This window comes from Saxophila tyrrhenica (assembly GCF_035928015.1).
Source record: "Saxophila tyrrhenica strain CCFEE 5935 chromosome Unknown scaffold_17, whole genome shotgun sequence".
Classification (NCBI taxonomy): Eukaryota; Fungi; Ascomycota; class Dothideomycetes; order Mycosphaerellales; family Extremaceae; genus Saxophila; species Saxophila tyrrhenica.
In genome coordinates, this window is record NW_027041749.1 from 356,981 (window position 1) to 378,021 (window position 21,041).

At 55.3% G+C, this 21,041-nt stretch overlaps 5 protein-coding genes across 5 annotated transcripts; 3 read left to right on the top strand and 2 right to left on the bottom strand.

Moving 5' to 3' along the window:
* Positions 1-181: 181 nt before the first annotated feature.
* On the bottom strand, positions 182-15,294 carry DYN1 (dynein heavy chain; the record flags this gene model as incomplete). Its single annotated transcript, XM_064806522.1, has 3 exons — positions 182-13,233; positions 13,688-14,154; positions 14,210-15,294. The coding sequence occupies 3 exons, from the start codon at positions 15,292-15,294 to the stop codon at positions 182-184; spliced, it is 14,604 nt and encodes a 4,867-aa protein (XP_064655339.1).
* A 579-nt stretch (positions 15,295-15,873) lies between these two features.
* rho4 lies at positions 15,874-16,774 on the top strand (the record flags this gene model as incomplete). The annotated part of the gene is made up of 3 exons (XM_064806523.1): positions 15,874-16,128; positions 16,181-16,384; positions 16,436-16,774. 3 exons carry the CDS (start codon positions 15,874-15,876, stop codon positions 16,772-16,774), a joined length of 798 nt encoding a protein of 265 aa, XP_064655340.1.
* A 333-nt stretch (positions 16,775-17,107) lies between these two features.
* DAD1 (Dolichyl-diphosphooligosaccharide-protein glycosyltransferase subunit dad1) lies at positions 17,108-17,477 on the bottom strand (the record flags this gene model as incomplete). The annotated part of the gene is made up of 2 exons (XM_064806524.1): positions 17,108-17,230; positions 17,280-17,477. 2 exons carry the CDS (start codon positions 17,475-17,477, stop codon positions 17,108-17,110), a joined length of 321 nt encoding a protein of 106 aa, XP_064655341.1.
* Positions 17,478-17,697: 220 nt separating this feature from the next.
* Positions 17,698-19,101, top strand: PEX12 (ubiquitin-protein ligase peroxin 12; the record flags this gene model as incomplete). Its single annotated transcript, XM_064806525.1, has 1 exon — positions 17,698-19,101. One exon carries the CDS (start codon positions 17,698-17,700, stop codon positions 19,099-19,101), a length of 1,404 nt encoding a protein of 467 aa, XP_064655342.1.
* Positions 19,102-19,761: 660 nt separating this feature from the next.
* On the top strand, positions 19,762-20,262 carry LTR77_009298 (uncharacterized protein; the record flags this gene model as incomplete). The annotated part of the gene is made up of 1 exon (XM_064806526.1): positions 19,762-20,262. One exon carries the CDS (start codon positions 19,762-19,764, stop codon positions 20,260-20,262), a length of 501 nt encoding a protein of 166 aa, XP_064655343.1.
* Positions 20,263-21,041: the final 779 nt, after the last annotated feature.

The window sequence follows — 21,041 nt, forward strand, 5'->3', positions numbered from 1 at the left end:
TAGCTAGAACTCACTAATCCCACCACCTACTAAAATAAACGACATTCTCAATGCCCACGGGTATAGCGCTGTGAATGCAGCAGGCCAGCAACGCCATCCGCAATGCACACTCTACACAAACCCAGCCCATCCACCCCGTCACCCTCAAACGCCCACAAAGCACAACATACGAAACACCATCTCACACCTCCTCAACCTCCGCCATCACACTCTCCCCCTCGTCCAACTGTCCCATAACCGTCTTCAAATTCTTCAGCATCTCCTCCGCATGCGCGACCAGGAGCAACTTCTCCGCATTCGCTGGCAGGCCCAGGTACGTAGGAGGCTCGCGCTCCGGCAACGCCTTCACCCACTGCAGGAAATCCTTCTTGGCTGTCCCGCTCGGCAGTACCATCCCGACGTCCTGATCTCCAGCCACTTCGCCGATGACGTTGAAACCCTCCTCAAAAGCGTCAGCCGTTAAGGTCTTATTGACGAGTGCAATGAGCTCCGCAAAATCAGCGGCGTCGTCAACCTTGCCGCCGTACATCTCTGCGATCAGCACACGTAGCATATCCCATGGGATGGCTCGAGGAGCGATGTTGGAGCGGCCGCGCGCAACGTGGTCGGTCCACCATTGGATGATGAAGGCGGAGCACTCGTAGTCGGCATCGTTGAATTCCCAGAGGCCTTTCCAGCCGAGGAGAGGTGCGTAGCGGAGTCGCTCTTGGACTACGGCGTGCAGGTAGGAGAGGAGGAAGTGTACTCTCGCTTTCTCGACTGGCTGCTGTACTGCCTTGTCCGGTAGTGACGAAAGCGAGTCTCGCATATTGGCGCGGATGCCGGCTGGCTGTTCGTACATCAATACCCGCGACGCTCGCAGTAAGCTCGAGGAGATCTTGGGGCTGGTCTCCATCGACAAGAATAGGCGGAAGTCCTTGTTCGGCTTGAGAGAATCGATGCGCTTGACCAGGTTTTGGAGCCAATCCGCGGCCAGATGTACGTTCTTGATGAGGACCCAAGAGCCATTCGCCGCAGCACTGGCCAGAGCTGCGTCGGCGCTGGCGACGCTCTCATTTGATCCCATCGCCACGCTAGTACAGTTGGCCTGCATGCGCTCGACGAGCTGGTCGACCTTGTAACTGGCGTCGAAGCCTGGGCTGGAGCACAAGGCGATTGGCGAGCTGGCTGCTACGCTCGTGGCGATGCGGTCAAGATCTTCTGCGACGTCCAAGAAAGAGCTGCCGAAGACTGTGTTGACAAAACGCTCGGTGGCGGGCACCAGACGGTCAACTCGGAATAGCTTAACCAGCAGAAGTTCGTTCAGCGCCTTGTCGTTGTCGTTACCAGTCACAGATGAGATACCTGGCACAGACTTTTCAGCCTCGTCGGCAGCGAGGAATGCATCCCAATCAGCATCCGAGATCTTCGCCACCAGATCCTTGACTGCTGCAATCCGTGACGCAGTCGCCATTGCCTCCGACCTGACCTCTGGCGATGAGATGGTATCGCTACCAGGAAGAGTTGGATCGATTAGAGTGTCAACGAGGCTCTTGTCCATGGCGTAAGGTGCGGCCTGTGCAAGCAACACTGCAAACGTCAAGCGGTCGCGCTGTAGAAGTGACGCTGAGGTTTCATGGTAAACTCTGCTGAAGAGATTCTGAACGATAGCATCTACCCGACGCTTGCCATCTTGTTCCGACGAGGCCCGGGCAGTTGCAAGCACCGACTCGAAGATGTCGACAAAGGACTGCAGCGAGAACTGGTAAAAGTGGTGGACGTGGTACAGCTGTTCCAGAACAGCGAAAATGGCCGAACATGATTGAGCGATCTTTTCGTAGCTGGTCATGATGTTGTTGACGTCTGTCATGACACCTTCGGTCTCCGCAGCCTTTGCAGTGATCTCTGCGGCCTCGTTCTTGAGCGTCTCCAGTGTTTGGATGACGTTCTCATCGTCCAGAATATTGCCACGAGATTCGTTGAGGGCCTGAAGCAGCATACGCTCGAGGCGGCGCAGTCGCTGAGTGAACTCGCCTTGCAGCTTGACGAGATTCGACCTCCGCTCGTCCACATCTGGCCGCTCCGACTTCAAGACGTCGTTCAAGGTCTGAGTCTTCAGACTGCTCTGGGTGACCGTGAAGTTGACAAAGGTCGTCCTACTGCAGACGTCTGGAGCGAAGCGTGCTGATGGATCTCTAGTTGAGAGGTAGAGCTTGAACGCTGGCGAAAAGTCAATCTCTTGCCGGCCAAGTTGAATCAAGACACGACCTCCAGTCCTCTGGTATTCCTTGTTCAACACATGGTTGAGTATCGGATCAATGTGCTCTGCGTCCTGGATCAAGATAGGGTTGCCGAACCGTAGTGCACTCTCCAATTGCTTGACGAAGGAGCTGTCCAGGAAGCTGGTCACCGTCAACTTGCGATCCTTGCTCTCGTTCTGCAAGAAGTCGGTAACACGTCCGGAGGGATCGATGATGAGAGGGTACCGGTTGTATCGCTTAAGCATGATGGCGTTCTCAGTGCATAGCTCATCCACCGGTAGAGCGTTCTGGTGCCACTGCTGCCGCTCGTCTGCCGTTGACAGATACTCAGAGAGCGAATTCTGCGACTTGAACGCAATGCCGGAAGCAGAAAGATGAATCGACCAGTCCTCAACCATTGCACGGCGGTACTGTTGGTCATACAGCCCAGCATACGCCAGGAACGCAGCGGCAAGGAAAACATCACCGATAATGGTCTCCATCTGCACTTCAAATGTCTTGCTGCTCTCTTCCCAACGGCCGCGCTCGGACGAGAGGCTGTTCAGCAAGCGCATGCTGCGGTCGACTTTTGATTGCACTCGAGTCATCTCGGCTTTGATGGCCTCAGTCTGGCTGATCAGAGCAGCGTACTCGGACTTGTACGTGGCGATACTCTGCTCCAGCTCAGTCAAGGTATTCTCGATTGCTTTCGCTTCGGCCTTGGTCTGAAGCGCTGCTTCTTCTAGCTGGTCAACCTCGTCTCGAAGAGGACCAACGCGGTCCAGGATCTCGGAGTAGTTCACCTGCGCCTCGACCCATTGGACAAGAGGCCCGCAGGCCTTACTGGCTCTGTTCACCTTCTCGAAGGTGAAGTCATCGTTCGACAAGTACTCCTTCCGCATCCGCACTCTCTGCTGGGGCGTCATCTGCTTCTCATTGTCGTAGCCAACGATGCTGGCGATAAAGTCGTCTCGCCGAATGATGCTGCCAATGCTCTTCCAGTCGACGATCTTGTGCCCAAGCAGGGTACATACGGCCTCCAGTGCAAGCTTGACACCCGCTGGAGGGTTCTGCATAGACCTGACCTCTGTCAGATGCTGGCGCTTGATGTTCTGAACGCTCCTCTGTGCTTCGACGACAGCAGGCTCCGCTTTGGCAAGGTCCTCCATGACCACTTGTCGCCTTGAAGCGACCTCCTTCTCTTGCTTCTCAAGCGCAGCCTGGACCTCTAGCGAAGTAGCACGGCGCTGCTCGGCCTCCCTCTGGTCTGCGACCATACGCTGCAGCTTCTCGCCTGCTTCTGCGTCCTTCTTTTCAAGCTCAGACTTCTTCTCTGCAAGGCTCTTCTTGAGCTCAGAAACCTTGTCAACTGTCTCGCGGAGTTTGTCCAATCCAACGTTCAGATGGCGTTGCTGCTCCTCGAGGTCATCACGCTTCTCGTTGAAGAGCTTGACGAACTGAGCCACAAAGTCCAAGAATTGTCGGGGCGTCAGGTAGGTCATCTTGTTCTGCTGCCGCTGGAGGCGTTGGTTGAAGTGGCGAAGAGAATGATGGACGTGAACCATGCCATTGACCACAGCATCACGGTGCGAGAGCGGCATCTCGAGTTGATCAAACTCTACAGGCAGGCTGTCCGGTGCGTTGTAGTTGCCTTTGTCAATGTCGACAGCTTGGGTGAGTTCATACGCCACCTGGTAGAGCGCCTGATCCGACCAGTCACCGAACCAGTTGAGCACACATCGATTGAAGAGCGCAGGGCTGGTCGCCGCTTTCGATGATAAGCCTTCGGTTGGCGGGTTCATGGTAAAGACCACGTGTAGATTTCGTACGATCTGCTGAGTGAACCACTTGTACAGCTCTTCTTGCGAGTCCAGAAGAAGGCCCTGTCGCTGAGCGCCTTCTTTGCAAGCTGTCATGAGGGTTGCATATTCGTCGCCTTCGAACAAGCCAGGCACTTCGCCGTTGGCCAGGAGAGTGTTCATCCGCTCCAAGAAGCCAGAATCGAGCACGTTAGACTCGTCCATGATGAAGCAGATCTTCTCTCCCTTGCACCCGCATCTCCTGAGCACGTTGCGAAGATCTTCATCGAAGTCTTCCGAGGAGTATTTGCCGTGGACCTTGATCTGGAACACTGACAAGCCGTTCATCCAGGCGACGAATCGTGAGAGGGTCGTCTTGCCGCTACCACTGACACCGATGAGGATGAGATGGCCCTGCGGCTGCCGGAATACCCGGTCAATCCGAAGGACATGCTCCAGAACGTCGTTGAACAGGACCAGTGGCACGTCCAATTCCTCTTCACAGAATGTGCGCAGTCTGGCTTTGACAAAGTCCCGCAGCTGATCGCGGCCGACTGGCACGTAGTTCTTCGACAGCCAGTTGGAGAAGAGGATCGGTCTCTGTAGCGCCGCGTTCTCGTCGATGTTCGGGAAGAAATCCAACGCAGCCTTGTTGACGGCGTCTTCGGTCCACTGGCGCTCATCATCGGCTATGAGTCTGTCGGAGAACAGTCTGAGCGCTTCATGAGCCCAGATGCGAACCAGACCTTCGAGTGACAGCGTCTCCAAGGGTCGGATGGCCTCGTAGATTGCACGCACCCACCTCGTCAGCTCACGAGGCGAGTAGACGTAATGTGGTTGAATGTCTGGTGTAAATCGGCGTTGCGATTGAAGATACACGTGGATCATGGCTTGCGTCAAAGCATCGGCGTACCCGCGCAGCGTTGGAATGATCTTCAGGATTGCATTGTTGAACGTTCCATAGATCTGGTTCAGCGAGAGCTCTCCAGGGTAGTCAACCATGACCAGTGGTGCGTGCCGTAGGAAACGGAGGCCAAGGGGAGTACGGCCGGCATCCGTAGGCGGATTGCAAGCACCAACGAACTGAATGCGCTCCAGCGTGACCCAGGTCTTGGTTGTAGTGCGCCAGAAGCCTCCGTGCTCCACCAGTTGTCGGAGGAAGGAGATAACGCGCTGTGTGCCATACTTATCAGGCGCTGGCAAATTGATCTCATCGCAGAAGACAACAAGCCACCGGCCGATCTGCCTTGGTGCCATCGTCACACCGCTAAGAGACTTCTTGTAGTCGCAGTATTGCTCCAGCGTCTTAACGAGCAGGTCGGGGGTTGTGGCGCTGGAGAAGTTGAGTCCGACAGTCTCCATGTTTGGCAGCTTCCTCAGAGCACTGAAAAGCGTCATCGTCTTGCCTGACCCAGGAGGTCCGCACAGCAGCAGTGGCTTATGTTCAGCCAAGAAAGAGTAGAGCACATCTTCGTGTCGGACGGTGTCCAGGGTCGGTATGACCAGATCTGTCTGAGTAACAGAGTGCGTGTTCACCTCGATCGAAGGCACTTGGTTTTGCCACGGCGTCCAGGCGCCATCGGGAAGCGACACATCGTAGTCGATCAAAGACGACTGCTCGGTCAAGACAGGCATCTCCACGGCAGCTAGGCCTGCTAAGAAGTCGCCGAATGATTTGCGGTCGAGCAGTGGACAGTCGCCAGTGAAGGACCAGACTGCGGCGACCAATACCTTCTTGGAGAGGTACGTGTCGATCTGCTCGTCGCTCAATGGGAAGTCCGAATGCTGGATGTTGTACTCAAGGACAGATCTGCACGCCTTGCGTAAGAGCGAGAACAGCGTACCCAGAGCCCGGATGGAAGTGAACTCCATGATGTGCTTGAGCGGCTGGCATTGCTCCAGCGCTTTCTTGGTGAAGTCGTCCGCTGTGAGTCTCTGCCTGAGTATATCCGCCATGAGCGACTGCAATGCCAGCCTTGTCTCGACGGGTGCGGATGCTGCAGTGTCGTCTTCGAGGTCCTCGAACGCGGCGGTGGCTAGCTGAGCCAGGTTTCTTGACAGCATTACGTCCAGTTCGACAGTATCGTCGCTGAACCAGACCATACCACATCGACTCACAGTCGCAAGAGTAGCGTACTTGAGTGTCTCGACCTCAAACATGATGCGGACGTTGGGAGGTAGGCCAAGGCGCTCACCGTTTGGCAGCGTCAAGAGCTTGTTGTCGTCGAGCACACTGTTGAGGTTCTCCACCCACTCCGGATCGACGTCTCCGTCAAACACGATCCAATGCCGCTTGCTGTCCTCGCCACGGAGATTGTCAACGACCTTCCTGAGAATGCTGGTGAAGAGGCCATCGGTCCATTCCCTTGTCGTGCTGTCCAAGCTGCCGTACAAGCTCTCCTTCGACATGACCTTAGGGTCGATGACATGGCAGACCCCTTCTACACCATTCACCTTTTGCAAGGCTGCCAGAAGAGCCTGCCAAGCTGTTGACTTGCCAGTGCCAGAGCTTCCAACCATCATCACACCATGATGCAGGCTTTGGATCTGGTAAAGCTGGATAACCTTCGTGATCCATGCATCGGTAGCGACAAGCTTGCGCTCTTCTACAACTTCTTGAAGAGCCTTGCGAAGGTCATCCAAGGCTGCGGGCATGTACTGCACTCCAGGAAATGCTTCAGCTTCGATTTCCTGCATCCTCAATGCGTCATGTCGAACCAGCTTGGGTGCGATGGTCTCTCGAATACTCTGCACAATGATCTGCGGCTCGACAACGGCGTCTGATGCTTGCTCGCTGCCAGCAGCCAGTCGGAGCCTCTTAAGCCCACCAGAGCTGACGAGCACGCTCTTCAATGCACGCAGACCGAAATCGTAATGTGGCTGATCGGAGAGAGTAGCTTTGCAAGTATCAAAGAACGGCACTGTTTGTCGTGACAGCGCCTTCGCCTCTGCAAAGCCCTGGGAGAACAGCATAACTTCTGCAATGACTTCCTTGTCCGGCTTGGACATGGCGACACTGCGGAACAGCTTCTTCAAATTGTCTGGCAGATTCGAACGACCAGCGTAGCCCGGGTTCATAGTGATGAACATGCCGGTGAGCGGGTGGACTTTGAGCTGGCGGCCGATGAGCTCGATTTGTGCATTCACATCCTGGACACGCTTCCGCAGGCCGACTTGGATGTTCTGAATCTGCTGCGACACAGCGGACAAGATGCGCTCCTCCAATCTGTTGAACTCATCGAAGCACCCCCAAGCACCGACCTGCGACAGCCCGAGGAAGATACGGCCCATAGCCTGGAAGTCGAAGGTGTCGTCACAGTTGAAGACCAGAGTGAATCGTCCCAGCTGTACACCGAGCGCCTTGACTGACTCAGTCTTGCCAGTACCAGCTGGTCCGTAAGGCGAGCCACCCAGGCGTTGACTCAATGCCTGGCTCAAAGTGAGGAAGCAGCGGTCTGTCAAAGGAGTCCTTACGAGTCTCTCAGGTACACCCAAGTATTCGAACCCGTAGGCGAGCGTGGCATTGGCGACCTTGATTTGCATACGCTCCAGCGGCGCCACACTAGGATCGAAGTCGTATCGCATCTGCAGCAGCCACATGTAGTGACCGAGTGAATCTGCACTGCTCTCCATGAGCTTCGCCACCACATCGCGCTGGTGCACAAACTCAGTGATCAGGTGCTCGCACTTCTTTCTGTAGATCGGCTCAAGGTCTCCTAGCACCGTCGCGGCCAGGAATTTGAGACGCACCACTAGGGTGTCGAACAGCTCTTGCAGTGCTGGGCCACCTTTCTGGAGTGCAGCGTTGACCTGGTCGGTCCAGCAAGCTTGAGATGCGAGGACGACTATCTGAGCCGGGTAGTTGGTGATGTAGTCCTCGAAAACAGATGTGTTGTCTTCAGTGATGTCGGCAAACTCCTTGACTGCATCGACCAGCGAGTCTGAAAGCGTCTCCCGCATGCCAGTCTCCAATGCCTTCAGCCAGTCGTTGATCTTCGGAGTAGCTGTAAGCGAAATGGGCTTTCGCAGCATGATCTGCTCTCCTTCCTTCGACGTCAATCCCAGGATGTTCGTTTCCGTTTCCTCGTCCATGACAAGGCCGGATATACCAGCGAACATCTTGCGCAGGTGCTTCGCGATGCGGAGGGTGTCGTTGCTGTTGCCGATGATCTCGAGCAAATCCTCATCACCAACGAAGTAGAAGCGTGGGAACGATACTCTCTCCTTCTCGAGGTACTCACCGAGTGCTTTCTGGATTTTGTTCAACAGATCCGCCAGACGCTCCAGTGACTTCTGCACATCCGGGATATTCAAGACCTCGAGGACCTGCGGGGAGCGGTAGACCTTCTTGAGCACATTGGTGAACTCGCTGTTGATGTTGGCAAAGCGCGCCGACTCGATTGGTAGCAGGTGCTTGATGTCGGCATTTCCAGTGAAGACACCCTCGAGGTAGACCCACTGCCGTTGGACGTCGATCCAGACGTCGAACAGCACGTGGATGCGGTTGAGCTTGTCTTCCCAGGACGATGCCTCTTCCTCAAACTCCTTGTAGTATGGTGAGTGTCTCATAGCCTGCAAAGAATTGAGGTGATCACTGCACTTGGTGAACAGCTCGTCCCAGCCGCGAATCAACCGGCATTTGTTCTGGTAGTTGACCAGATCGAGCGTGTAGTTCTGCCAGTGCTCGCGCACAGATCGCACGAACTCCTCAAGAGCCATCTCGCCTTGCGCTTGCGTGATGACATCTCGGATGGCTGACTCGTTAACACCCAGCTGAAGATCCCAGACGTCGCCAAGTGTCATGGATATGGCAGAGTACCGCTTCGATGGCTGCAGTGTCTTGAAGATCTTGACCCAATGCCGCTCACGCACAGCATCTGACCGCAGCTCTGTCAGCAACGGGTTGATCTTGAGCAGCTGGCGCAACACCGACTGGACATGCTCGAACGCAGCATACTGTCTCATACGGCTCGGCATCTCTTTCGTAGTCTTAATGAGGTTGTCGAGGGCCTGGCGAAGCTTGCGCGGCTGGATGCTGTTCCAAGGCTGGTCACGAAGGTCGTTGAGCTGATCCCAAACAATGGTGAGGTTGGCCCATACTGACTTGAAGTCTTGAACTTCCTCCAGTAGCGTCACCAGCATGTTGTCAGGACCTGCAGGGAGCTCCAAGGCCTCTTTGGCTCTCGACACCATCTCAGACTGCTCACGAAAGTGGCTGAGCTCCTTGTCGAAGGTATCCAGCGTTGAGACAGCTTCAGCCGGTGGTATCGAACCAGACACAGGTCGCTCCTCGTTCCATCGCTCGGTGACTTCGGCGACCTTCCTTGAGACCACACCATCTTCCGCGATGATCTTGGCTTTCAGTGCGTCGGTCTGGTCGGCAATGAGCTTGCTCTTCCTCTCGAGCACCTCCACAAGCGCCGTCCATTCGTGGTCGACTTGCTCTACGTAAAGCCAGTCCTTGGGGTACTGAAACCTCAGCCTTGACAACGTCTGCTGTCCCTGTCGGAACGTCTCCATCTCCGGTTCCCACACCTTGGTCTGCCGTTTGCAGTTCTGGACAACGGTGATGAAGGACACTGCTTGCGATGTTGACGAAGCTTGCATTGACTGTCCCTCAAGATCCTTCCTTGCCCGCTGCAGCTCGGCATAAACGTCCACCAAGCGTGTAGCATAGAGGCCGGAGAAGTGGGCAAGAAGATCATGCTGCCATTGATCGTACTTGGCATTGACCTTCGCTTGCACTTGCTCGTAGTTGATGACCAGATGGCCGAATGAGCGCCGCATCCCCGACGTGTCGAACGTGTCTCGCTTCTGCCGGATCTCCAGAATGAGTTGCAGCCATAGATCGAGCTCTTCGCCCAAGTCATCCTGGATCTGATCGAGCTGTAGATCCCAGAGACTCTGAAACTGCAGCCATTCATCCACGTACTTCTGAGCAACGGAGAGCTTGAGGTCAATCTGCTCGTACAAATCACCAAGAGTCTGAATGCACATCTGAGCAAGCTCGGTGTAAGCTGTCGCTTCCCTCGCAGTCCCCACGGTCAAAGCACTTTCGAATCGTGAGGCCTGCAGTTTGGGCAAATTGCATACTATGCCGAGCCAGTCGTGCAGATTGGCCAGCCAGCCAGCTTTCGCATCTTCCAGCGGAGGCTCTAGCTGGATCAGCTGATTCTGCATGACGATGTCATGAGCAGAGGTTTCGACGTTGGGCGTGCCCGGCTCCTTGTTCTGTTGCTCGTCCGGCACACCAAGATCGAAGTCGGCATTCCAGTCCTTCAAGGCTCGTTGCAGCCTCGCTAGTAGCGCGTCGACGACCTTCTCATTGGTCTTCGTCACCCAGTAGCCGATGTTGGCGTAGCCTTCGAGGTTCAGCTGGTCGATCGATCGTTGCAACGACTCAAGAAGAGACTGGAAAGCATCGTGAGTGAAAAGGCAGGTCTGCAGCTCTCGCAACGCAGCATCCACCGCGACCTGTATAGTCGAGAGCGTCGAGACTTTGCTTTGAAGAGTCGCGACGGCGCTCCCAAGATTCCGCACGAACTGCACATGCAGCTTGTCGTCGCCTGAAGATCGTCCAAGCACATCGTCTGCCTGATGTCGGACGTGGACGTCGTATGCCAGCACGAAAGTGTCCCACCGTAAAGGCGTTCCTTTTGCGATGAAGGCCTGCACATCATTGCGGTAACCACTCAGAAGCATCGTGACGCCGCTCATGGTAGCGATGGTCTGGTTCGTTTGGCCAAGTGTGTTCAAGCTCTCCATCAAGCTGACTGCGAATGGATACACACGCCGAGCCTCTTTCGAGACGTTGCTGATGGCATGGGGCACGTTGAAGTTCAGCCAGAGCAGATTACGGACCTCCTTGAACAAGGTGATGACCTGGGAGTCAAAGTTCACGTAGATCTCAAGCTGGTTGCCCTTCGCACGGTTTTGGCTGATAGCGAAGAGTCGTCCAGAGATGGAGAGATGCCGCCGATTGATATCACGCAACCAGTCGTCGAATACTGGCCTGGTGTCGAGCTTCTTCCGGAACCCTTCACCCAGATTGTAAAGCTTTTGCCCATCCGTGTGCTGCGCCCACTGCGCTCCCAGAATGTCTTCCACTTTGCCCATGTAGCTGTCAAGCTGCCTTTCGATCTGGCGAGCTCGGATGATGGCGCCAGATATAGGAGGAAGATCGTGCAGCTGTGCCATGGCGTGAGATTCCGAATGGCCGTATTGATGAGTGAAGCGCTCCTGCAGCGATTCGATGTCCTCCCTGACGTTGCTAATGAGCTGGACCTGATACTCTGCGATAGCACCGCGAATTTTGGGCCGGACAAAGAGTGCGTTGAATTTGGAAAAGACACGGAACATTTCGTTCGCAGTCTTCGCAACAGCCAAGCGGTCTCGAAGACGGGCGATGATGGAGTTCTCGACCCGCGACGTCCTCTCATTGTACGCCTGCTCGGCCTGGGTCCAGAGCCGAGTTCCTTCAGCTGAGACGTCGAGCACATCGACGTCCTTAACGACCAGATATGCTTGCGAGATCTCCTCGATGGCATCAACATCGCCCATCTCTTCCACAACGACGTTACCATTCGCGCCTTCGCCTGCGTCAATCTCGCTGTCGTCAGGACCCAAAACATTGACGATTGTCCTCTGTAGCTGCTCATGGTTCTTGCGGAAGTTCTCGATGTAGCTCAATCGGTCCTCTGTGAGGTTGTGCCGCTTCTGGATCTTGATGGGAATGAACTTGCCGCCTCGCCTTCGAGTGATGTCTCGCGCGACGTTGGTGAACTCTTTAATGTCGTCGTCCCAAAACGCCCAGATCTCGCCCACTTGCGCCACAGTCCGCTGGAACTCGTCAAACGCAAGGTGCATCAGTGTTCGGCCGTGCAGTAGATCATGCAGACGGTTGTCGAGATCGGCGGAGATGGCCTCCACCAGAGGCAGTGCTCTGTAGACCGGGTATGTACACACACGAAGCTTCTTGTTCAGGTGCGAGAAGACATCGTCTAGAGTGTCCCGGAGCTTCTCGATCGATGTGGCCGATAGCATCTCCTCGATCGGGAAGCCATTGAAGAGTTGGTTGTACTGCTGTACCTTGTTCTTCGTTTCTCTCAAGCCAGTGTCATCCCTAAAGCTCGCTGTGGTACCATGTCTCTTCGCCTTTTTGAGTATCTCCATCGTCAGAGAAACACCACCAGCGCCCATCTGCACTTCGATACTGTCGATGGCGTTTTCCATTGCTAGCCAGTAATTCTTCTCCTGCGTGGTGGTGAGCACAGGCCGGTCTTCAGCCGTCTTCGTGAAATGCTGTATCTGTTTGATCCACTCGTTCGCCGTGCCTTGTAATCGGTTGAGGAATTGCCCATCGGTGACCAGCTCATCAGGTATCCGTGTAGCAGCCTCTTGCCAGTTGCCCTTGCTCTCAGCGAGCTGTTTCCTGACTGCGTCGTGGACTTGCAGCTGAGGTCCCTCCACCTCGATATTCTGCTGAAGGTTCTGCAGGCTGACCTCAAGGTCTGCCAACCTCCTCCGAGCTCCAGACACACCTGTCCGTGACTCTCCATCTTGCCTCAACCTCTCAGTCGCCGATTCGGATCCTCTCGCTGCGGCCTCAAACAGGGGCGTGAGTGCGCCGCGCACGAGTGAGTGAAGGCTCTCGTATGGTGAAGCCGCCGAGCCTGAGTCTGCGCCACCCAAGCTATTGCCGAGTGGGATGTTGACCACGGAGACCTGGCGGCTGATAGGCACATCAGGCGAGAGTGGTATAGGCCGCTTGAGAAACGCCACGCAGCCAATCGTCTGTGAAGAGTATGCAACTTCCGAGCTGAGCGTATACACCTCCTCAGCGTGTGGGCCATCGCCGTTCACCTGCCCATTCTGCTGAGGGGTCGCGGCCTGCTTCAGCACATAGAGTGCGACTTGAGACTCGAGCGCGAATCGTGTGCATCGTGCGACAGTGTCGTCGATGACTGACTCATGCAAGAGGTTTCCAGGCTGCTCTAAGTCTTCTCTTGCCGCACCAAGTGTCACTTCGAGAACACTGGCAAGATATCTGATGATGTCGTCCGGATTGACGGTCGGCTGCGATGAGGATGTCGTCGGTGTCCCGTTCGCCAGCCCGTTGACACCTTGGACCAAGGGGTCCTCCATGATGTCTATCGTCCTCCAGTCTTGTGATGTGTCTTCATCGTTCTCCTTCCCCTCCAAGTGTTCAGGAGATGCTGTTTTAGTGGCCTTTCGCCGATTGCGCCAATTGTGTTGATGTCGATACGCTTATTTCAGCAGCGACGGTAAGGTGTCTTCGAGCGAAAAGTGGTGCGTTGGCCGTTCGTTGTGTTGTGCTGGTTGATATGTACAACCTACATGTATGATGAACCGCGTTCAAGAGTCGCGTACACTTTGGCTAGTCCGGAATTAGCCGAAGCTAGCTCGCTGTCACGTGCGACTTCAGATCGCCTTTCGTTCTAACCGGAGGATCGAAAGCTTCCATTGCACGCAGGACGAGACAAGATGCGGTAGATATTATATACCATTTATCATTCGTCCTATATACCTTTCGCTAGCTACGTCAAACCCAACCACTCGAACAGCACTGGGTTGCCCTCTACTGCTAGCCAGCCAATGCCTTCAGAGGTCAGTAAAGCGCCACACATAAGTCCTGGAGAGGGCACATACCTGCATATACAACGAGCTTGGTGATGACTTCGGCATCGTAGCGTATTCGCGGTTTCTCAAGAGCGGAGAACATCTCGCGATCGTTCTTAGCCTCCTCTCTACTCCCTTCGCTTGGCGTGCCAGCGTCGCTTCGTGGAGGCGTAAGTAGACTCTTGCTAGCTTGCTCGACCTCCATAGACGGTGGAGGGCTCTGGTCTGCCGTACTTCCGCCCCCGCCATAGCTTGAAAGCGGTGATGGCGGGTGTTCGGCCGATGTCGACAAGCGGCTGGCTCGAGTTGCGGATCTGTCGTCCTTCCGCTTCTGTTCCCGGTTGGCGAGATACTCACGAGCATCAGCTTCTGACTGTGGACCGACGGAGATCCTTCGTCTGCGCGCTGTTTTAAAGGAAGAAAGCATTGAGGGAATGTCGGCGGCAGCAGGTAGGACGTTGTCGTCTCGCCTCAGTTGTGGCACCTGCTTGTAGTCTCTGCAGATGGTTAGAGGGTCGATTGAGCAAAGCAATGTTCTTTTATCAGACCTACCTAGCTTGCAGAAAGTAGCGACGAGGAATCATAAGACCCCACTCATCCACAAATCGAAAAGTTGGGGGTAGAGTCTTTAGTAGTGATGGTTTAGCGACGGCTCGCCATAGGAAGATCACGACAATGCCACCCAGCAGACGCAAGCCAGACCTAAGCAGATCCAGGTTGGAGAACTCGTAATTCGCTGAGAAGGGCCTTTTCACAGCTCCGCTCGCCGCGACGCGCTGCCAGATGCCAATCGCGATTCCCATGATCACTCCGTTGAACGAGACACTGTCGTCGAAGCAAGGACAATTGTCGGCTGGCTCTGGGTGAAAACGGACAGCAAGGCCCAGAGCCACAACCGCAATGCCCGGACGGGACCAGCCGTCAGCTACCACCCAGGTGGCATAGTCTGTTCCGAAAGCGATCCAGAGCCAGGTGATGAAAGCTCCGAGTATAGCGCCGATCGCTACATCGAAGAAGCCGTGCATGCCGCAGTACATCCTGCCGAGGGTGATGGAGATCGCATAGCAGTAGCAGCCAAGAGACAGCAGCGTGTAACTCGTACTTGATAGATCATCCTTCTTGAGATAAAGCTGGTAGACGAAGTAAAGCGCTGCCGACACCGCATTCGTCGTATGGGTGGACGGAAAGCCATATTCCAGCGCCGTCGACCCAGACATGGTGATTCGCTGTAGAGGTGGCGACAATGGCCGTGGTAGGCACAGCATATCCTTCATGACACCGCTAAGATAGACACCCATAGCCAGCATGTGGACTAGTGCAAGTCCAAGATCAGGGTAGCCACACCAGAAGCAGATGGGGAGGAAAGCCATGAAGAATGTGTGTGTTCCTAGATTCGCTGTCACCGAGAAATAGGAGTCCAGGAATGACGAGCGACAGACATGCTGCATCTTCGCCAGGTATGGCGTCTCCCACCTCACAACGGGGATCAGCCTTTGGCGCAGTCGATATCGCCATCGTGGCAGTCGTCGCTCGTAGTGCGTAAGCGCTCGCAGTCCAGCGTCCGGGTCTCTGCTTGGTGATGGCGAGATTCCCCTCGCCTGCGTTGCAGCGCCTTCATCTTGTGTCGCGGCGGACATCGAGAGGGCAGGGCAGCGGTATGCGGTTTTGCGAGTTCATGGCACTGATAAGCAACTCAACGCCTTGATCGCGACTTGGGGATTGGCGTTGACGTGTCGAGAAGACGGTGCCTGGTTATTCAGTATCCATACTGCAAAGCGAGTTTGCCTTGGGAAAGTCTACTGCAGTGGTGGTGGTGGAGCAGGTCAATCTTGTTTCAACTGATATTCCCGCTTTTGCGCGGGGTCTTGGCTATCACATGCAACTCCAAGTTTGGTACATTCACATCCTGCTGTCGCTACAGACAGAGACACATTGTCGCAGTAAATCAATTGGATAAGGTGATATCTGCAAATTACTGCTGTAGAGAACAGCAACAGGTTCGTCCAACGTTAGAGCAAGGGGATCGAATATAGCATGTGACGCAAGTTGGGTCGCGGTTTCCTTCAGTTGCTTTGGCAACCACGAGTCAATAATGGCGAACTTTCGCATCTCTTCTTCGCAGCCAGCCCAGACTCGACACCCGTCCCAAACACCACTCCCACATTCCAACACCCCGAGACATCCATTCCATATCATAGCAGCACCACTACGCAACCATGTCCGTCGCAGCGGTCCAGAACTACGACCATCTCCGCCGCAAAAACAGCTCCAAGTCCTTCCTCACACGCGGCGACAGCTACCGACGGTCGGCGCGAGGCTCAGATGGCACAGTGAACACCAGCGCCAGCTCGAGCGCGCGGACGAACATCACGGCGCCTCCGGAGTATAGCAAGAAGTTTGTTGTGGTCGGCGACGGCGGGTGCGGGAAGACTTGCTTGTTGATCAGCTATTCGCAAGGAGTGTTCCCAGAGGTGAGTGGCCGTTCGCATCGCAGTAGTTGATTGATTCGCTAACGGGATGCAGAAATATGTACCGACAGTCTTCGAGAACTACATCACGCACGTCGAGCACAAGAACACCGGCAAGACTGTTGAGTTGGCGCTATGGGACACCGCAGGACAGGAGGATTACGACCGACTGAGACCGCTTTCATACCCAGAGACAGACCTGCTCTTCGTCTGCTTCGCCATCGACTGTCCCAACTCGCTCGAGAATGTTCTTGACAAGGTATGTAAGGCCTCAACAGATAATCGAGCGGTCCCACTAATGATCTCCCAGTGGTACCCCGAAGTCCTGCATTTCTGCCCAACGACCCCCATCATCCTCTGCGGCCTCAAATCCGACCTTCGCGGCAAGCGAACATGCATCGAGCTGCTCAAAACCCAAGGTCTCACCCCCGTCACACAACAACAAGGCCGCGCGGTCGCCGACAAGATGGGCGCCATGTACATGGAGTGCTCGTCCAAAGAGATGACCGGCGTACACGAGATCTTCGAGACAGCAATCGACACCGCCGTACGAGGACGAGAGGAGGAGCATGCGCAAGTGAGCGGCGCGACAGGAAAGTCCGGCGTGCCTGCGAAGAGGAAGAAGCGGAGTAACTGCAAGATTCTCTGAGTCGGTGTGCGTACTCGTTATGAGCCACTTTCGTTGACAGGGCACAGGCGAGGCGGTTGAAGCGATGCCGATGCTGATACGACACATTGGATCGATGCGGTTCTTTCTGCGCGGGATGCGCATGCTCCTGTTTGGCGGTCCGGTGCGGCGATGAGAGCATGTCCATTCAAGCATAGGTATGAGGCGTTCATGGTGTTGAACGAGCGCTGGTAGCCGCGGGTTGGGATTTGAGCGTGCATAACGGCCTTGAGATGAAGGGAGGACTGTCGCATATAGCGGTCTGGGTATCATTGAACATTCATCATCCGTGTCACTTTTCGTTCCGCCATCTTCTCATGCGGCATCGTTCGCCGCGCCCTCTTTGCTGTCCTTGGTGCCCTCTTTCTCCGGCTCCTTCGCCATCACATTCTCGAACTGGGACCACAGCCCTTCCACCTGGCTGAACTCATTGCCAACCTGGAGCCATTAGACGAATCTCAATAGCAGGAAAGTACATGCAGCGTACCGCTATCACGCCTTCCAGGCTGCGATTCAGCTTGTTGAGGTTCTGCAGCACGTTTTCTAGACTCTGCCTGGCATCAGTAAAGCTCTCTAGGCGTGAGTGTAGCATGTCTCGTACCGCCGCCACATCGCTGATCACCAACTCCCGCTGTTGTTCGAAGTACGTCTTCTCGCCAGCACCTGCATTGGCCGCGCTCGACATGGTGAGTTTGGAGATATAGGTAGGAGGTGTCGTTAAAATGGGAGACGGGAGACGCGCTGTGGAACGCGCCTGCCTCTTGAAGTTCAATGAGCCTCGGCATGAGGACTTCCGTCATGTCGTCCGGCCTCTCATTCTCCTTCTACAAGACTAATACAACGACAGAAATTGCAGCCATGGCTCGATAGGAGGATCGCAGGAACTTCAGAGAAAGACCGATGCCATGGAGTTCATGACCTCCCTCCAGGGCGGCTTGGACGAGCAAAAGCCATCACTCTTCGAGCTGCTATCCGAGCAACAACTCGGCGCCCTCATACCACCTTCGCTGCGCTATCTACTTGCCGTCGCAACCCACAGACATCCTCGATATCTTCTACGAGCGCTCAACTCCTTCGACGAGCTATACGCGCTCCTATCGCTGGTCGCTGAGCGCTATTACCTCAAGATCTACGGCGGAGGCTTCACAGAGAACTTCTATGGCCTCAAACGAGAGCGCGTACTACGGATCAGAGGAGGCGAGATCAGGAGAGCACAGCTTGGAGCGCCTCATGAAGTGCGCGAGACGCTCAAGCTTCGGAACAATGATGTGTGGAAGAACCTGGCGGTCATGGTAGCGCTGCCGTATGTCAAGAGGAAGCTGGATGAGTCCTATGATATCCATGCGGCATCGATCAATATGCTGGGTCCGGCTTATCAGGACCGGGAGAGGTGGCCAGAGGAGGGCACATTGCGACAACGCATTATGTGGTTGTACAAGTGGTTCTTGAGGAAGATCTACCCCAGCGTGAATGCGGCGTACTACTTCTCCTTGTTGGCATTCAACCTGGCGTATCTCTTCGATGGGTCGAAGCATCATTCGCCTTGGCTTTGGCTCATAGGAACGAGGATGCGCCGACTCAACGAGGCAGATGGCAGAGCGATAGCTCTGGCGACCCAGCCAAAACCCGCGCCAGCTGGACCAGGAGTACGGCCCGGACAGACGAGGTCTATCTTCAGCCCTCGCATGATGACCGAGACAGTGTATCCGCGGTTGCTGTCAAGCTTGAAGATCCTACTTCCAACTTCAATATTCGCTCTGAAGTTTTTGGAGTGGTGGCACGCATCAGACTTTGCCCGGCAGCTGTCAAGAAAGGCGAACGAAGGCCTCGAGCTGCCACCGCCAGTCATCTCTGGCTTGCTCGCGCTGACCAAGCAGAAGGCAAAGCCTACTGCGAACGAGGAGAAGGAGAAGAGCACGCTGCGCCGCGATTCTGGCTTGGGCAGCCCACCAGTATCGTCAACAAACCATCTCCCGATCCTCACCGTCCCAGCACCTGCACGCACCACCAATGAGAGTTCAAATACCACCTCTGTCTGTCCCATTTGCCTCGCGGACATCCAGACCGCTACAGCGGCCCAGACCGGCTTCGTGTACTGCTACACATGTATCTACAAGTGGGTCGACGGCACGCATCCCCGTCAAGAAGCTTTCATGGAGGGCTCTGGTGACGAGGAAGGGGCAAAGGGCTGGGTGGAAGAAGGCGGTGGCAGTCGAGCCGGGAAGTGGGAGAGCGGTGCCGGACGAGATGCGGTCACAGGGCGAAGGGTTCTCGGTGGCACGAGTGGGCTGAGACGAGTTATGGTCTGAAGAAGCTGACTGCTGGAGCCGTGAATGCATTGGTGATGTGGTGGGAATGTTTCGACATGAGCGCACACGTCAGTGGTCAAGCAGATCATCACGGGCAGACTCGACGATCGACGATCCAACCTACCTTTGTTATGCGGATAATCGTGCGATATGTACGGTCGCAAACCCTCCCACGCGAATGTCGCCGCCATACGATACCGCACCGTAAGGCTGGCTGTTGGCAAGCTTACACTCACCATGAATCAGCCGTCGAGCCCGAACCCTAACACCCAAGATCGCGATCTCCGGTCGACTGGCGCAGGAAACCACTATACTGAGATCGATCAGGCCAGCAGTGTATTCGATTTTGTCTTTTGGCGAGCGTATTGTCTGCTAATGTTGGACGAAGAGGCGCCACTTTGGCGGTCGGGCGCTTCAGCCGCAGGAAGGCCAAGCTTCTTTCACCGCTGCGCATACTAATGCTTCACGACTACATGAGCTTACAGTACTGTGCATGGAGCACATAGTCGGTGTGTTTTGGCGGCTTAACAGAAGCATAAGAATTCACCATGGCCTCCAAGTCAAAAGCGCTCATTGTGCTCTTTTCTTCACGGCCCAGGAAACGCCGCAACACACTTTCTCCGACATCAATTCCGACAGAAAACAGCTCGCATATCTCCAATGGGTCGTGGATACTATGAGCTGCCTCGAGACCGGGCACCGTCGCCGTATGGACCACCGCGACCGCGGATAAGGTGCACGCCTTCGAGCGCTCCCGTCGACAAAGTCGCCAGCCCACGCACACTGCCAGGCCAACGCAATGATCAACCCCATGTGGTCGTCCTTCCTGCAACCGGAGTGTCACCGTCGGCCGATTTTCAGGACCTGGTCAACATGAACAGCACCGCTACTATCGAGACCATCGGCGACGTCGCACAAATCTCCGTGGCACTTTCACGAAGCCCGGACGTTGTATTTGCGCCTGGCCTTCTTGCGAGCCACAGCATGTCTCCAGACGTTCGATCAGCGCTTGGTCGGTATCTGGCATCTGGCGGGAAGCTCGTCACCGAATCGAGCCAGCTGTCCGCCCTTCTTCAGCAGCCCCGCCGAGTCACCTCGCCTTCGAGCGATGAGGAGAGCGATGGGTCGAAAGAGGGGGATGGTCGGTCTGGTACACCTTGAAGATGGATGATATGTGGAGCAGGTGAGCGGTGCGGCTGCTTAGGGCGAACAGCTCATGGATGTGGGTCTGACGCAGCTCTGACGGTCACTTGCTCAATCGAAACGGACCATTGGAGAGAAGAGCGAGGAGGTATTCGGGCAGCTGGCTGTTTCAGCGGCTGTGCATGGAACGATGCTTGAAAATATGAGGTTGAAAGGGAGAGAAGAGATCATCAGGATAAATTCGACAGGGCCGCCTCGCAAGCGTGGTCAGTCGGATCCAAACGGCGAGAGCACCAATGGTTACAATGCAGAAGGGCTCATCTGAAAGAGGCACTGGTGGACCGTCAGACCAGGATCTCGAGGAGTCTTGATCATGCACCCGTCGCACAACTATCAGCAAGTCTCGACCGCTGGACAGCTCATTGAAGTAGTGGAGGTACTCAACAATTAAAATCAACCAGGAGAAGACACAGTGCGCTCATACTAGTCATGGTTCACGAGCGTCCATCTGTACCATCCAGAAGCACCCACAGCACCTACCACGTGCACAGCCTTTGCAACGACAGTCCCGACGAGCTGTCATCACGAGCCTCTGCCGCTGCCATTGTCAAACGTGAGGCGTATTCTGAAGCCGTCCTCTCTCACATCAGTGCTGTTCTTCTTGAGTGAGTGAGCTGAAGCTGAAACTGACTTTCTTCACTTTCAAACCATGACATGCACTTTTACTAATTCTTTGAGAACCTCAGCATCTGCCGAGCAGCCACTTGCTCCACGCTCACTCTCCCGAGCGGTCCATT